The sequence below is a fragment of the Carettochelys insculpta genome, chromosome 3 (genome assembly GCF_033958435.1).
Source record: "Carettochelys insculpta isolate YL-2023 chromosome 3, ASM3395843v1, whole genome shotgun sequence".
NCBI classification, from domain to species: Eukaryota; Metazoa; Chordata; order Testudines; family Carettochelyidae; genus Carettochelys; species Carettochelys insculpta.
This window is the reverse complement of record NC_134139.1, coordinates 204,897,478-204,915,242: the sequence shown is the minus strand read 5'-3', so window position 1 is coordinate 204,915,242 and position 17,765 is coordinate 204,897,478. Positions and strand designations below refer to the sequence as shown.

Below are 17,765 nucleotides of genomic sequence, written 5' to 3'. Positions count from 1 at the left end.
ATTAATGTCTAAATTTTCACATTCTATAGTGTTCTCACACTAATTTTAGTGCAGACATATAGTTGGCTATGTTTAGCCTTTTTTCCCCTTAGCTATTTCCATTCTGTTCTTGTCTCTGATGTTCTAAGACCCACTTTTGCAAACTTAATCTTATTTTTTACAAGACTCTAGCTAATTCTCTATTCACGCTTCTCGCTGTGCCTTAAAGAAATCACTGCCATTGCAAAACAAAGAATTATATATGAAAGTAAATTGAATGCCCTAGATCTGGGCCTGAACAGTTAACAGAGTAATAGAGGGATGTTAGAAAATTGGTATTGGATAGGTTATGAGCTATGCCACTGTATCAGTGTTACAACATGCCCAGCCTCCTATGGAGAAGAATTCGAATTTAGCCGTTTTACTAATTAGCTCTCTTTTTGAGCTAATAGATAAAATAGAACTTCTCAATGTGCAAACTATTAACACTTTCCAAAGTGGCCCCCAAAAATTCCTGATTTTCCTTGTTAAGTTTGAACAAATTTGCAAACCTGGGATCGTTTGCCATTTGTGGCCGTCAAATTTTTGAAAGTGTTTGGGAGAAGAGAGCTAGTTCCTGGCTCAAAGAAGGGATCTCATACCGTCTTCCAGACTCCGTATTGAACAGAACCATGTAGTCTCCAATAACTGCAATGTGAGTGCATTACTATTTCAATTTGGAATGGGCCCTGCAAGACAAAGTAACTTGCAGACATATAGAGAAAGGATTATATTATGCAGGTGAAAGGAACAGTATATTCCTGTAGGCTAGTGGTATGTATTCTGTGAATATAATCATATTGAGGATTGTTACAGAAGGCTTCAGTGCAGTTCTCCTGAATGAAATGATTAGACAAATAGCTTTAATGTTGCCCTTTGGCAATGTTTGACCTACATTTCATGGATTACTTGAGATTCGAGGTTGTTGGGGAATTTTCCATTAGAATGATTTTCTGATAGGAAAATGAAATTTCCACAAAATTGTGATTGTCAATGGGAAAGTTGAAATGTTTCTGTCAAATCAATTTCACATACATTGGAAAATTTAATTTTTCAAAATAGTATATATTTGACCGGTTCAACAAAACATTAGAAGGCATTTCTCTGTCAGGGCATTGCCTTCTGGGAATTATAGTTCAGGTCCCTGTATTATTATATGGAACAGGCTTCTGGAGGATTTCATCTCCTATAATACAATACAGGTTTCCTTCTGACTGAGCTGTCTGGTTGGTCATGGAATTCCCATGCAAAAGTATCACAAGTGGAGCCGGTGACACTGTATTAAATTTCAGGGCTCTGTCTATAGTACAGCTTTGCCTTCAGCAGTTAATTATAAAAGGTAGTGTTTATTTAAAAAAAAAAAGTCTGTATTCCCTTAAATGTAAAACTAGTACACTGGCAGGTTAACTGTCATTCACATTCAAGTTTAAAAGTGCAATCTGGAAAAAAACTGGAAGGCAAGTGAAATGGTGACATCATAAACCCCACAGTAACAGTAGGCCTATTGAGAGGGGAATTTTTGGCCCGATTTTTCTAAGTTGTTTGTCTTGTTAACACCAATTTTAAATGACTAATATTTTTGGTAGAAAGAACCTTTGTAAAAATTCATCAACTTTACCCATTCAGCGAAGGTGCATTGAGAAATAAACTTATATCTCCAGCAATCCCTTGAGTATAATCTAGGAAGATCTTTTACCTACTTTAAAAATCAAGCAAAAAAGATATGTAAATACATCTTTCAAGCCCTCTGTGTAAATCACAAAGAAAAAAAAACAAAAGACAAATTAAAAAATCATTTCCAAGTCACCTTTCAAAACAGATGGCCTAATTTTCAGAATTATTGAAGAAATTGCTAATGTCAATGAAATTAGAGGTACTATGTGCCTTCATAAATTAAACCACAGAATTTTATCTGTGGAGAATCTGTTGGAAGCTGAATTATTTAAAAAAAAAAGGTGAAGAACCACGAAATTCTTTTTTGCTGCTTTCTTGAGAGACATGCCAATATTCCTTTTTTTAAGTGATTTCTGAGGACAGCTGAAGCTGAGGCTAAAGTCTGATGATAAAAATATTCCATTTAGATGGTTGGGAATGAATAATAATGACCAAACACACACACTTAAATGATTATGAGAAATAATTGGCATGGTAGTGAACTTAAGCCTTTGCAGATTAGCTGTTAAGCAGAAATAGAGCTGAATGAAAAATTGTGGATTTTATTTTGCTGAATCAAAAACAGATGTTTTGAGTTAAAGAAAACAGAACCAGAAATTGGTATTTTTTATGTGCTTCACTTTGGGTTGTTTTTGGGTGTTTTACCTTTTATTTAAAAATAATTACATTTCTAAATGACAAGTTGAAACATTTCATTTCAAAATGGCCAAAATAGACCATTTAAATATCAATTCTCCCTCCCCCAACACCTCAAAACTATTTGCTGAATTTGACCCAAATTAATAGTTTAGATGCTGGGGGGAAAAAGCAATCCCCGACACTAATTTACTATTAGTTGAAAAATTTTACCCAGTTCTAGCCTGAAGTTATGAAATAAACTAATTTGAAGTAGGTCAGAAAAGATAACTCGTACATGGATGAATCCCCTTAGCACACCCCGTCTGTCCGTGAACACAAATCTTTCACCTGAATTTGTTACATTTACGGCAGATAATGCTGCCTGCTGCTTATTTACAATGTCAGTTAAAAGAAAGAACAGGCAATTGCATGATGCTCTTGTAGCCAGTGTTGCCAGATATTCCAGATATGCCAAACATTCTTATGCTCTTCATGCTTTGAATTGTAGGCTCTACAGTTTTATGAGGTTTGTTTTTGAGTGCAATTACGTCAATTCTACGTTTGTAAATTGCACTTTCCTGATGAGAGTATGCCATAGTATTTGTCTGAGGTGTAGAAAGTTAAATTGGTGTTCTGTTAATAGTCTAAAACTGTGATTAATCACTATTTTTAATCTTGTGATTAATTACAGTTCTTTTCTTTAATCTTTCACAAACCTAATTAAAAAGGTATATGTCAGTTTTAAGATGCAACCATTTTTTCAATTCCTATGTCCTCAAATGTTCATCTGCTGTGAATACTGAAGTGGATAACATTGCACTAGCTAGGAAGGAGATGGGCAATATAATTTACAAGGTTATCTTCATATCTGATATCTAAGCTGGAAGAAAGCCTTAGCAATTAAAACTAGCAAAATGGGCACTGACTCCTCAAAATCATTTTACTTAGTAACTATCCCATAAACAATGTGTAGTGAGGTATTGCTTGAAACTTAGGGCTTCAAGTGCCATGTTGGTCACATTTACATTAAGGCAGAGGTTCCTGACCTCAGGGTTAAGACCATCCTCTACTTCCCATCTTACAGGGTAAGAGAGGAGCTCCAATACATAAAAGGGGATCACGTGTGGAATAGATGAACTCCTGCACTAAAAGATTTTTTTTCCTTTGCTCAGAGAATATGAATAGGTGACCTCAATAACTATAGCCCCTCAGAGGGGGATTCTTTATGGCACCTTTTTAAAGTGATGGCCACTTTATGAGGAATGCCTTCATTTTTCTTTTGTGGCATGGTTTTCCTCTTTGGCAGATCTCTTCCTGTTGTGTATTAAACAGTTTAGATTCCATTCTGAGCAAAGCAAATTCACGTTACAACTTGTATAATAATTAAAAAAAAAAAAAAAAAGCTAAAACTTTGCATGACAGATTAGTCATCTTCTATTTTTAAAATAGCCTTAAGCTATTTACCTTGTGGGGCAAATATTTTGTCTGGTGTTTTGAACCCATCTGTACTGAACAACCATGTATTATTTCCTGGTCTTCTGTTTGCTGATTAATATCATTCACTGTGATACACTGTTTTCTTGATGGTGTAACTTTTGTTGCAAATGTGTTATAGCTGCCTGCTTCTGTATTCTATGTGGGCTCATCATAGGCATGCTTTTATTAGAGGAGGACACCCTATTATTAATGAGTTCAATTAGAACACAGAGCTAAGGTCAGCAAAGGTAACACAAGAAGGGATAAATTACATTACCCTCTGCCTGTGCTGCCATATCCATTGGCTCAGATTAATTCCTATGGATGGCAGGAAGTACTATTGCTGGTTTGCTTCACTAGAATTTTGCCAGTGGTAGGAAGCAGCTTTAAAAGCTAGTAGAAAAGTTTTGAAAAGATGAGTCAGCAGTTGATATATTGGCTTATGTCAATTTTAGAGCTGGGTAGCATTAGTCTTATATGGCTTCTCTCCCCTTTTCTTGCCCTCCAAAAATGCAGTCATAGCCGCTGCAACATGCTTCCTGCCTCTGAGGATATCTCCCAGAGCTTGCTGATGTAAACAGCTGCTAACTACTAACAACTACTAACTAACCTACAAAAAACAAAGCATGTGTGAGGCCCTGTTTCTGTCTTAAATAGTGCCTGAAAATCATCCCTGTTGTGCAATTGCTATAGCGATGTTGCTGGATACTTTAGAATTACCTTTTAAAAACCTACAATCAGTATGTGTGAAAGTTGCCATACTATTTGAGAACCTGAAATGGTAGAGGGCTCCCACTAAAACAATGAAACCTTCAAGCCCTCAGATGAATGGAGACCACTGATCCCTGGAGATGATCTTGACAGCTCTGCCGATTTAGTCTTTTGCATCATCCATAGAGTAAATACAGCACAGGTAACAACAGTGTAATTTTTCCTCACCCGTGCTGAGGAGGGACTATATCTCAGGCGAAAAAAATAATTTCGACTCCACGAAGCACTCCTTGACTAGTGTGTTTCGACGGACAGTGATACTGTCAGCAGTTGCAGGCCTGACACCCTTCAATGAGATTGGATTTATCTACTTGAAAGATGGTGTCTCTCTGCCCTTGCTTGCTTCACTCTGCTTTTAACATGGAAACTCTGCAACAGTGAGGAAGGCTCATGGCTGCCTGAAAGAGAGCTTTCACAAGTAGCGTCTTTTCCTGGAGGAAGCACTCAGATATTAGTGATAGGTGACAATACAAGACCTAAGGATGCCACCAACCCAGTATGCTTAGGTCACCAAATAGCTTTCAGGTACAAACTAGCTTTTAGTTACTATCAACATGGACTGGATTTGAACTGCTGGGCCTGGAGTTAAAGATACTCCCAGTGCAGTCCTCTCCTGTATTCTTGGTGGTTTTTAAAATGTAAAACAAAGCAAACAAAAAAAAACAAATGAACGAAAAAACCCAGCCTTAATTTGTTTTTCTTTGCTTTTTTACAGGACAGCCTTGGAGGTAACAGCAAGACTGCCATGGTGGCAACCGTCAGCCCAGCAGCAGATAACTATGATGAGACCCTTTCCACACTGAGGTACGCAGACCGGGCAAAGAACATAGTTAACCATGCTGTGGTCAACGAGGACCCCAATGCCCGCATCATCCGAGAACTCCGAGAAGAGGTGGAGAAGCTCCGAGAACAGCTCACCAAAGCAGAGGTACAATTGCCAGCTGTTCAAGGCTCCTTTGTGTATTCTACTTCGTACGGCAGCAATCCTTTGAAGACACTTGTTGGATATTTTGTCTGGGCTTGAAAATAAACACCAGCAAGGCAATACTAGATGAGATCTATGGGGAAAATCCATGTCCTCTTTCTTCCCCTCAGCTATCTTTCTCTCACCATTTTTCCTCTTATCCATCTGTGTCTGGTCAGTTTGACTAGTGGGGGTGTTCAGATGAGAGGCAAGCTTTCCTAGGATCATTTCATTGAGTGGCCATTATTGTAGTGTCTGAGCTTAGCTAGAGACCCAGGAGGAAGGAAGACATACAGATATAGCAAGGGACACCAACATTTGAAAAACTGTGCTTGCTATTCATCATCATCATCAATAACTGTGGGCTCAGCGCCCATTGGTGTCTGATGCCTCTCACTATTTCCTTCCATCTTTCCCTATCAAGTGCCCAGTGGCTTAGTTTCTGTAGACTAGCTCCGCACCAATCTACTACCTCATCTATCCATTCTCTGTGGAGTCTGCCTGTCCTATTTGAGCCAACTTATCAACCCAACCCCGATTGCTCGATTGGTATCGCGGACCTTGTTTATCCGTGCAACGTCCAAACCAGCATCTTTTAACATTTGGTTGTACTGGCATCAGATTTCATTCGTATTGTTGTTTGATGGTCAGCACATCAACACGCATCTGACCAACCCTCCTCCTCCATCCAGGCTTGGGACTGGCATGGAGCTCTCCGTGGCTTCATGGCGGAGTTGCTTGCTATTGGGAGTGCTTTATCTAACTACCCAAGAATAGGGCCTAATTATTACACCTTCAAGATGTAAATATAGTCACAAAACTTCTGTTTACCAAACAGCTCTCTCAAACATTTAACAATATTTATTATGAATTGATTCCTCAATTCAGGTATTGCAGACAAGATACTTGTGATTAATTTGTACATCAAACTAGATGGAGAGAGAACAAGGCTAGGTGTTTACGGTACTTTTGAGTTCTCTTCCCAGAGCCGCCAAACACATTGCTGTGATTATGGCCCTGGCCAAATTATTTAACTTGTCTGTTTATCACTCTGGAAAATAAGGATAATACATTATCAAAGGGACATTGCAGGGTTCAGTGACTGAGATTTTTCAAAAGTGACTAATGTGTTTTGATGCTTCAGTTTTTGGGTGTTTAAGCTGAGATATGTGAACTTGTTGAGCATCCTTCCCTCCATCCCGAAAATAATCCCAGTTAAGGTATCTGAAATTAGACAAACAAAATCAGTAGTCACTCTTGAAAACAAAAGCACCAACAAAATACACAAGCATGCCAAATTTTTCAAGTTCTTGGAGATCTTTTGAGGAGTACTGTGTGTTTGTTTTTATTTTTTATTTTCTAGCTGGTTGCTGATAGACAGAAGTCAGTGCATAATAATCAGAGCGAACTCTGTAAAAGTAATACAGCATAAGTGACCATTCTTTTCCTGTATGTTAAATCTGGTATTCTCTCTCCCCATCACAATGGAATTGACACAAAATACAAAAATGCTATACAGCTTGTAACTAAAAATTTGTCCTGTAAAGGTCATAATTATATTTGTGTCCTCTCTTTGCCACCAGCTTATTGTATTTGCATATTCATCTTCATTTTCCAATAATCATGTAAATATTTGAACAGAATGTGTAGTTACTCAAATGCACAGTTGCAGAATTAGTGTCTGAAATTCACTTATAAATTTAGACCTTATGGCGCATTTTTCTTTTTAGTGTCTGTCTCTTTCACTTTCTCAAATCGTTGTAGCAGAACAATATTTGATACTTTCATTTCTTACTGGACAAATTTAGATTAGATTCATTCCTCTCTTTTGATCGTATTTACCTAAGCTAGATGAGACAAATTAATTTAACTCTTTTGGAAATAATTCCAGAATATGGTACTATGTCCACACTAAGTCCACCAACATTTTTATGCTGATCTTTGGAATTAAATAATAGCTCCTTTCCTATTTTCTAATTTTTGTCCTGTGTATCTAAGAGCTTTGCATTTTTTTCTTGTAAACATGTAATGTTGTGTCACCTGGGTGTACTTACAAAATAAGGTTGTTAGTGTGCATGCATGAAATATATAAAAGCATTATCTAAACAGCAACCAAAAAAATCCTCCCTCCCTAGTAGGTATCTTTGATCTCCATGCTGCTTGAGAAGCAGACTTAAACATTAAAGAATTTGTGTGAGATCATATGAAATAACCAAAGCAGATGTAGACCTGCTTCAAGTCCACCCTCAACATGGGGGATGTGTGGCACAGAGAGGCACATGAAGAGAGCTTCCAGCTGTTTTGAGCAGCCTGGGGAGCCTGCATCGGGGTTCCGCTGGGCTGCTGGCTGGGGGCTGCCTAGGTAAGCATCTTCCACCAGCCCCACTTCTCAACTCCTTGCCTAAGGACACCCTCTACACCTCTTTCCCCTCTATCCCAGGTCACAATTCTGCCCAGCCCAGCACCTTCTTCTCCAGCCCTCCCCCAGGCCAGAATCCTTTCCTGCATCCCAATCTCCTTTCTGCACCCTAATCTGCTGCCTGAGTTCCCTTCTGCACCCAACCTTCATCGCAGACCCAGCACTCTCTCTAAAGAAAAGCCAACAAAGAGCTTAGTCTATGGTTGATTTCTTCATGGCAATGGAAGAACTTCTTGTAATTTATTTATATTAGGGCGGATAAACTCTCTTCCTAGGTTTTGTAACTAGTTAATCTTGGTAGATTTATCTTTTATATAGCAACCCATGAGAGAAGTGGTCTGGTTAAATGCATCGAGCGATGAACTCTCTCATTGGTAGTAAAGGAGGTTGAGTTTCCTTTATTGACCTATTGAGTTGATGTGCCTAATCTAGGAAAATGTAGGTGTTGACATCAAGAAACTGAGTGTCTTGTTTTTCCTTTTGCAGGCTATGAAATCACCAGAACTTAAGGAACGGTTGGAGGAATCTGAAAAATTGATCCAGGAAATGACTGTCACCTGGGAAGAGAAATTAAGAAAAACAGAGGAGATAGCACAGGTTTGCATTTTCTTTGATTTTGGTTGTTAGAAAATCTTGTTACTTCCTTTGTTTATCCCTTCGTAATAGTTGTCAGGATATCCCTTCTTGTTTGTGGGTAAGTAGGTCAAATTCATAGCCCTTTTAAAGAGGCTTCTGCTTAATTCCTGGGAGAGCAGGTTAAATCACAGATTACTGTTCTGGGGATGATGATAAACCTTCAGACTATGCAAATTGAGAGTTTGCTTTAAAAAAATCTGTGGATGGAGAGGATTAGAGGGATTTTATACCTTTGAGACAGTGAAATTGTTGACTGTCAGTGCACTACTACAGGGTTATGTTCTGAATACTTCAAAAAAGTTAAGGAGCAGTGAGAATAATAAAAAAAATAACTGAACTTGCCATTTTTTCGTATTTAAAACTTTCAAACTACCCCTGTATGCTCAGGTCCTTAATGTCAATTTAAGTTATGATAGAGGAAGCGGTATACCAAATTTGGTGGTCCTAGCTTTTACAGTTTAGGAGGCGTTTTTGATCAAGACACAGACACTCTTAAATAAATAGTAGATACCATTCTTATCCCTGAAGTTTAAAGGATTCAGCGTATGACTGCAAACAGTGAAGTTTAATTTATTTGTGCCATTGACGATGACACTTTCCATCCTCGCCAAACAAATGTTGAGGGAAACACGCTGAAAAACCTATTGAAAGCTGATGTGGAGAGCATATTAAGTGGTTAGAAAATATAACCCAATGATATAACAGTGCTTTTGTAGGTGACATGGTCAGAAATGAGTTTTGCTTGTTGGCTTCAGACCTCTTGAAAGAAATATTCTTTAATATGAATTCTATGTCTTCATCTATAGTAATATTTCTTCCACATGAGGGCTCATTAATATCATTAAATATAGAACTCCAGTTACAGAGATGATTCAGTGTTACAGAAGTTTCAAGAATCCACCTTGTTCTTCCCAGAAACACCAGGGAAAGAAATCTTGCAAATGCCCAATATTAGATACGAAAGCACAAAGTTGAAAAGAAAAGCAGTGAGCTGAAATAATGAGGAATAATGTAACTAAAGCAGTGTGAAGAATTAAATAAATGGCCATTCTGTCAAAAGTTCAGAATGATACAAAAGGGAAAGAACAAATTGAAATTACTTAGGCAACTTAGATTACTTCAGATCACCATGATCTGATCTGATATATATATACCCTAGATTACTCAAGGAGCTGACTGATGAGATAAGAGCCATTAGCATTTACCTTCAAAAAGTCATGGAAGACTGGAGAGATTCCAGAGGACCACAAAAAGGCACATATAGTGCCCATGTGTGAAAAAGGGCACTAAGGACAATCCAAAGTATTTAAAGACCTTTCAGCTTAACTTCAGTACCTGAAAAGATGAGGGATCAAATAATTAAGCAGTCTGCAAATTTGTAGAAGATAATAAGATAAGTAACATGGATTTCTCATGGACAACTCATATCAAATCAACCTAATAGCTTTCCTTGATAGGATAGCAAGACTTGTGGATGGGGGAAAGAGTAGATAAGGAATACTTTGACTTCATCAGGGCTTTTAATACATTCTTGCGTAAACCTCTCATAAAAAAACTAAGGAAATACAACCTAGGTGGAGCTACTACAAGGAGGGTGCTTAACTGGTTAGAAAACTGTTCCCAGAGAGTACTTATCACTGGTTTGCTATCATTTGCATACTTGGCTTAATCTAATTCTAGACCTCCCCCACCTTCTACCCCTCTACGCTCTGATTTGTCTACCTTGATTACTGTTTTTGGTTCTCTGTGCCTTAAATATTGAGTCTGTTCTGGTATGGCTGTGGTCTGAAGAAGTGGGTCTGTCACATGAAATCTCACCTAATAAATTATTTTGTTAATCTTTAAAGTGCTACTTGATTGCTTTTTTTGTTTTAACTTGAGGTTCTCGGATGATATAGTTATTATTGAAGAAGAGAAGCAAGCGAGAATGGTGCAGGTGCTAAACCAGGAGGGGAAGCGGTACGGACTGATTATGAACATCAATAAAACAAAAACAGTGGTATTTGGAGATAAGGAAATAGGAAGGAAGATCAGTGTAGATGGGGTCAAACTAGAGAATGTAGAGAAGTTCACACATCTGGGGAGCAACTTCTATGTATGATCTAGACTAAGAAGGAAATAGTGACAGAGAGTTATGCCTCAAATTTTTGAGGGATAATACTGTCGAGGCAAATGCAGAGTTCTGTCAAGACTGTGTCGACAGAATGCTTTAAGTGTGTAGACACTCCGAGTTATGTTGATGGAAGGCCCCTTCTGTTGGCAAAACTCTCTAGTGTAGACATAGCCTAATAGTTTGAATTTCTCTCTTACAGGAGCGGCAGAAACAGCTGGAAAGTCTTGGTATATCTCTTCAGTCTTCTGGAATCAAAGTTGGAGATAACAAGTGCTTCCTCGTTAATTTGAATGCAGATCCTGCTCTTAATGAACTTCTGGTCTACTACTTAAAGGTGAAATAACACTGTTTCAACGTTTAAGTGGATCATGTAACACTGTGAAAATGTATATGGTAGAAGGTTCATTATGAGACACAATTGAGAGACATTGTTTAGTGTCCGGTGTTTCGCAAAATGGCACAGATAGGTTTTTTTCATTGCAGGTCAGCAGAGAACCAGAATGCATTGTATATGTGCATTAGTAGCATCCTGTATTCTTAGAAATGCTCCCTTTTACAAGCAGTTGTCTGGCCTTTACAGCTCATTTTGTGTGCAAAAATGTAGGCATCTTATTAAATCAATTTGCTTCTCCATCTGCATCATAGTTGTATCTACTGACTTCTCAAATGAATTCATACTTCTGTTACCAATACGGAGTTCGTGTGGCTCTCAGGGAGAGAGCTGGGTTCCATTCCAGCTTGTCCATTCAGTTGACAAGCAACTTCTGATTGTAGAATTACCTATTATTGTTCAGGGGTGTAAGAAAATAAATCCAGCTTAAGTTCTGGGTTCTGGGCTGGCTGTTATCTTTCCTGTAAATTGAGCACGTTTGATCTGGGGGCAGAGTGAAGAATAAAACCTTTGCTGCAGCTTTAAGTCACATTTCAGAGTAGAGAAGCAATTCAATAATAAGTGGAATTGTCAGAGTTCTCACATTGGTGGTGGTTAATGATTCCTTCCCACTAAAGCAGATTACAGTAACTTGTCTTGCAGCAGCCACATAATTAGTATTTGGGCTAAAAGTGGTTTTGCACCGCCCCTTTAGATCAGTCATTGCATATTACTGAGCAAACTCCTCACTACCCAAAGAATTAAAGTAAAAGCAAAAAAAAAAAAAAAAAAAACTTATTCATCACTGCTCCTTATAACCATTAATAAACAACAAAAGAGTTGATTCAGGATTTTTGGAGAGAATTCAGAGCATTTCCAGACATCTTGTGTGTAGGTGCCTGGATTCTGATTCAAACTGCTAAGTCAGCCTCAACTCAGACAGCTGTTGAGGCTGTGGTGATTTCTTTGTTGCTTCATGTGAATACATAACAAGAATACATTAATGACAAAGCATATTCAGAGGGATGACCTCAGTCCATGTGCAAAATGCAATCTTTGTTAGATGGTGTAGGATGGGGAAACTAGTTAAAAAATACTCAGTGTTCTTGCAATTCCCTTTCTGATGTAACCAGACACATGCATTTTAGAGTTGTGTTTTGTTTTTCATTACTGGTATAGCCACTAAAAATCAATTTAGTCACAATGTCCTGTTGGACACTTACAGCAGGTTTGAAGCAAAAATCTTGAGGTAGAGTTTGTGATTGGGTTCACTATTGATTTTTAATTTTTATTTTCGATTGATTAGGTTTCAGACTTTCTTTTTGGGTGGATGCAGATTTCTGATGAGAAGCAGATTTCAGTTTTGTGTCATTCTCGTGGGCGGGGGGACAGGGGGAGGCTTTTTTGAAAGGTGAGGCACTTAATAGCATTTCCTGGAGCTGATCACAGGGTTTGGAGTAACTTCCTTTTTTCAGTCTAACAGTCTCCACCCTCTTTTGTGTTGAGCCATCTGAGCTCTGCAAAAGCTGGGTAGCACTATTTAGAGCTCTCATTGATTGAGGAGAGCACTATACTAGGGTGTAAACGCAAAGTTGTAACCAGTTGTTCTGGGTATTCTGTATGTAGACTAGTGCCCACACACAACTTGTTTACTCTAGGTAGCCTGCATGCTACTATTAAAACAGAACATAAGAACATCCATATTAGGTCAGACCAAAGGTCCATCTAGCACAGTATTTTATCTTCTGACAGTGGCCAAAGCCATGTGCCCCAGAGGGAAATTAACAGACTGAGTAATCATCAGGTGATCCCTTCTCTGCTACCCATTAATAGCTTTTGACAAATACCTGTTCTTACCTAGTATTCCCTTCACAAAGCAAAAATGCAGGTCTGTAGCACTTTAAACACTAGCAATGTAAGTGATGAGCTTTTGTGGGACAGACACACTTTTTCAGATCTGGAAAATCCTCATCACTTGTCCCTTGTTAGCTTCTTACCACTGCTATTAAGATGATGTAGTAGATTGGTCTGGAGCTAGTGTACAGAAACTAAGCCATTCCGCTCTGGACAGGGAAAGATGGAAAGCAAATAGTGAGAAAGGCACCAGATATCAACGGGCACTGAGCCCACGGTTACCGATGATGGTGACTGCTATAGTCACTACATTACAACGAAGATATGTCTGTACTATCCAAGGAAGCGTGCAAAGTATAGTACACCCCTGTGTAGCTGCCTTAAGAAGGGTATGAATTATACTGTAACTGGTGAGGTGTTGCTTAGGCAAGTAAAGAAACAGCTGAAGGGTAGGGGTATGTATGTAAGTGCATAGCTTACATACTCTTTACTTGGCCAAGCCTTTCTCGTCTGCACTGCTGTTGTCAGCAAAGTGGTGTCCTACTGCCTGCCTGCTGCTGGAGCCCTTGCAGGAAATTTAATCCCCCAGCAGAGAGAGGGTTAGGCCAGAAGGAGGCAGCAGTGAAAGACTCTGGCACCTCCCATCTGCTGCAGCTCTTCTGTGCTGCAAGAGGAGACTGAGAGTAAGAAAGGGCTCTCTGCACTCTGTTGCTGGCACCTTTTCCCCCAGCAGAGAGAGGTTCTTCCAGGAGGTAGGGGCAGCTCAGCCTTGCCTTTCTGCCTCTTCCCAGAACCTTTCCTGGGCACACGTAGCTACACACTGCAGTACATATGCAGCTGTTTTTCCACCCTGCATGGAGCAACACACATGCCACGGACTGCTTCTGTGTAGTGTAGACTTAGCCCGGCATAGCAGTTCTCAGTTGCTGAAGGATTCCAAAGCGTGGGGTCGTTTCACTCTTTGATGTGAAGGATTAATTAAATCTAGCGTTTATTATTATTCATGTCACTTAGAGATCAGTTCAGTGCTACTTCTCTGATTGGTTCTAATATGTCTCCTTACCGTTTTCTAAAGATTACTAAGTAGCTTTCAAAACTTCAGAATTGAGGGGGTGTATCCAAAAGGAATAAGCTATACAGGTGTGAGGCGTGTCCACACCCTCAAGTAATCCAAAGAAAATTGCTGCTGTCTGATGCTAACATTTGAATTTCAATCTTCCACAGGAGCACACGCTAATAGGGTCAGATGACTCCCAAGATATCCAGTTATGTGGAATGGGAATTCTTCCTGAACATTGTATAATAGAAATAACCTCAGAAGGACAGGTTGTGCTAACGCCTCAGAAAAATACTAGGTAATGTTACAAACAACTGTCAAGTCAATTCCATAACTTTAATTTTAACAAATGTATTAGGGTGAATGATACATGAAGAGGATTTCTAAATAAGCTTTCTCATTTAACCTCAGGATAAAATCCCACTTGGCTTCTGTTTAGATTTAAATAATTAGGTTACTGTGTTCCCCACAGTGCATCTCATTACTTATCTACAGTAACCTCACTCTTCCAATTCTGAGTCTTCTGGGATTAGATTTCAAACAGACTCTCTGGGGGCATGTGTGTCTTTTTTCCCTCAATGTCGGTTAAGATGTAAATTAAAGTTTCAGCAAATGTGCTAATTTATTTGCATTTGTCTAACTTTAGCTCCGAGTGTCAAGATTTAAATTACCTTCTGTAAACTCTGTTCATACATGAAATTTTATTGACACATTTGCTGAGTTATCTAAGTAACAGTACTTGGAAAGCAAATAATACCTTCCAGCAAACCACAAAATGCCATTCTCCTTTGTGGTCTCTAAGAAGAGCTTAATGTGCCCTATAATTTGGTGATGAACACATAGTGGCCAGAGAATTCCTGTCCTTTTAACAAGATTCGGTGTGTGCAGGCTTAGGAGCTTGGTCTGTTTTAGAAATGAACAGTATGAAAGTATAGTTTTTGCCGGTATGAACCATAGCACTTGAGTTGATGTCTCCTGTAAATGATGTGTGTAGCCAAGATCTCCGACATGGTGTACATTTATCCCCTTTCATTTCTGAATAATGTAAAAATAGCTGTGTTTGCTTCTGATAATTCTCCTCAAGTATTGTCTGTGTTTAAAAATACTAAATATTATAGTATGGAGCTTAAATAAGAATTTAAATCAGTTCAGGGATCGGTGAAACACCAGGGCCCCTCCTTTCAGAAGAGGCATGTTAATGAGGGAGTTTGAAAGATGCTAATGAGGCACTGCCATGAATATGTCATGCCTCATTAGCATAATGGTTGCTGTAGCAATTCAAAAGTGCCGCTTCCGAATTGCATGCTGCCTGTGTAGCCAGGGGCTTTTTGAAACAACTCCCCAGTCTTTGAAAATCCCTTCTTCCCGAAACAAATGGGAAGAAGCAACTTCATAAGACTAGGGAGTTGTTTCGAAAGGCCCCCCGGCTACATGGGCAGCACGCGATTCAAAAGCAGCACTTTCCAATCGCTGCAGCTGCCATTATGCTAATGAGGTGCGACATATTCATGGCAGCGCCTTATTAGCATCTTTTGAACTCCCTCATTAATATGCCCCTTTCAAAAGTAGGGAGCTCATGTAGACACAGCCCAGAGGTTTGGGGAGTAGAGATACAGAGGGTGCTCTAGCGCCCTGAGGTTTTACAACCAGCTTCCCCGCACAGGGGGCTGGGTGCCACTACTGACCCACCACTGACTTCACCACATCCTATTAGCCCCATTGGCTTTTCTGTTGTCTACCAGCCCTACCCCCATGGGATATGTCACCTGCCACCCCAGGGTTCAGATCACTGACACCAGAGGCTCCGTTGCTGCCCAGGGTCCCGCTGCTAGCCTGGGGCTCTGCTCTGGCTTCCGCTGTGGCTCCTCTTTGTGCAGCCAGGGGTTACTGTTGCCAGCTCTCCCAGACTGTGCAGACTGGATACTGTTGCCACAAACAATGTCCAGTCGCTCCAGTCCAGGAGAATTAGCAGCTATCAGAGGAGCAGAAAACAAGCAGAAGGAGGAGCATGACTCAGCACCTCCACCCTAAAATTGTTCCATTACCCCTGGGAAACAGTGCCAAGTTACAGGAGAAGTGCTTGCCTATTAATTGTAATGCTCAAAGTGTCTGTCCTCCCCAAAACACACACACACACCACCTTATTTGGATGCATTTGCAAGCTCTTGTTTTCCTCCTCACAGAACATTTGTAAATGGTTCTGCTGTTGCGGGTCCTACACAGCTACACCACGGAGACCGAATACTGTGGGGAAACAACCACTTCTTCAGGTATAAAAGGTCTTAATCCAGTTATGAGCTTAAACGAGTTTTGCTTTAGATTTGAATACAAACAGTAATTGCGGGTGTCTACTTGAGCTCTTAAGACTCAGATGGACTCACATGTTGCCAATTTTGTGGGTTTGAAGAGAAAATGCTGGCTAGAGGATGATTGTCAATGGTCAGTGTCATAACAGCTGTGTGCAGTCTTGTCTTGTTTGTGAGGATTATTTTGATGTTATTTCCAGGAAGTTGTGGCCCGCTTCCATAAAAGTATAGAAGATTAGGGTTGGAAGAAACCTCAGGAAACCATCTAGTTCAACCCGCCGCACAAAGCAGGACCAATCTCGAGTAAATCACTCCAGCCAGGGCTTTGTCAAGCCAAGCCTTGTAAGGCTCTTAAGGATAGAGATTCCACCACCTCCCTAGGCAATCCTTTTCAGTGCCTTGCCATCCTCCTAGTGAAATAGTTTTTCCTTATATTCAACCTGAATCTCCCCCACTGCAACGTGAGACCATTGCTTCTCATTGGCCGTGTCTACACTAGCCCCAAACTTCGAAATTGCCATGCAAATGGACATTTCGAAGTTTAGTAATGAAGCGCTGAAATACATATTCAGTGCCTCATTAGCATGCGGGCGGCCGCGGCACTTCAAAATTGATGCGCCTCGCTGCCACGCGGCTCGTCCCAACGGGGCTCCTTTTCGAAAGGACCCCGCCTACTTCGAAGTCCCCTTATTCCCATGATTCTCAATTTCGAAGTGCCGCGGCCGCCCGCATGCTAATGAGGCGCTGAATATGTATTTCAGCGCTTCATTAGTAAACTTCGAAATGGCCATTTGCATGGCCATTTCAAAGTTTAGGGCTAGTGTAGACACTGCCATTCTGTCATCTGCCACCTCAGAGAACAGCCTCTCTCCATCCTCTTGGAATCCCCCTTCAGGTAGTTGAAGGCTGCTATCAAATGCCTCTCATTCTTTTCTGAAGTCTAAATAAGCCCAAATCCCTGACCCTCTCCTCATGTGTCAAGCATCCCACCCCCAATCATTTTCATTGCCCTCTATTGGACTCTCTCCAATTTGTTCTTATCCTTTCTTTAGTGGTGGAAGGGGACAAAACTGGACACAATAGTCAGACGTGGCCTCACCTGTGCCGAATAGAGAGGAATAATCACTTCGGTCAATCTGCTAGCAAAGCTCCTACTGATGCAGCCCAATATAACATTTGCCTTCTTGGCAACAAGGACACATTGTTGATTGTCATCCAGCTTCTCCTCCAGTGTAATCCCCAGGTCCTTCAGCTGCTTAGCTTCTTGATCCTCAGCCTGTGACAATGCATGGGAGTCTTCCGTCCTAAGTGCAGGATTCTGCCTTTGTCCTCATTGAACCGTATCAGATCTCTTTTCACCCAATTTGTTTAAGTCATTCTGGATCCTATCCCTTCCCTCCTCCACTTTATCTACACCATCCTTCCCGTTCCAGCTTAGTGTCATCCTCCAACTTGCTGAGGGTGCAGTCCATCCGTTCATCTAAGTCAT

General features: G+C 40.1%; 1 protein-coding gene across 4 annotated transcripts in view; it reads left to right on the top strand.

The window, feature by feature from the left end:
- The window catches only part of KIF13B (kinesin family member 13B), a 214,879-nt gene that overhangs the window by 102,729 nt on the left and 94,385 nt on the right, over positions 1–17,765 (top strand). For all 4 annotated transcript variants that reach the window (XM_074991473.1, XM_074991471.1, XM_074991472.1 and 1 more), the window contains 5 exons: positions 5,273–5,485; positions 8,427–8,537; positions 10,889–11,023; positions 14,138–14,268; positions 16,154–16,240. In XM_074991473.1, the coding sequence (XP_074847574.1) occupies positions 5,273–5,485; positions 8,427–8,537; positions 10,889–11,023; positions 14,138–14,268; positions 16,154–16,240 (677 nt within the window). The remainder of the gene's footprint in view (positions 1–5,272; positions 5,486–8,426; positions 8,538–10,888; positions 11,024–14,137; positions 14,269–16,153; positions 16,241–17,765) is intronic.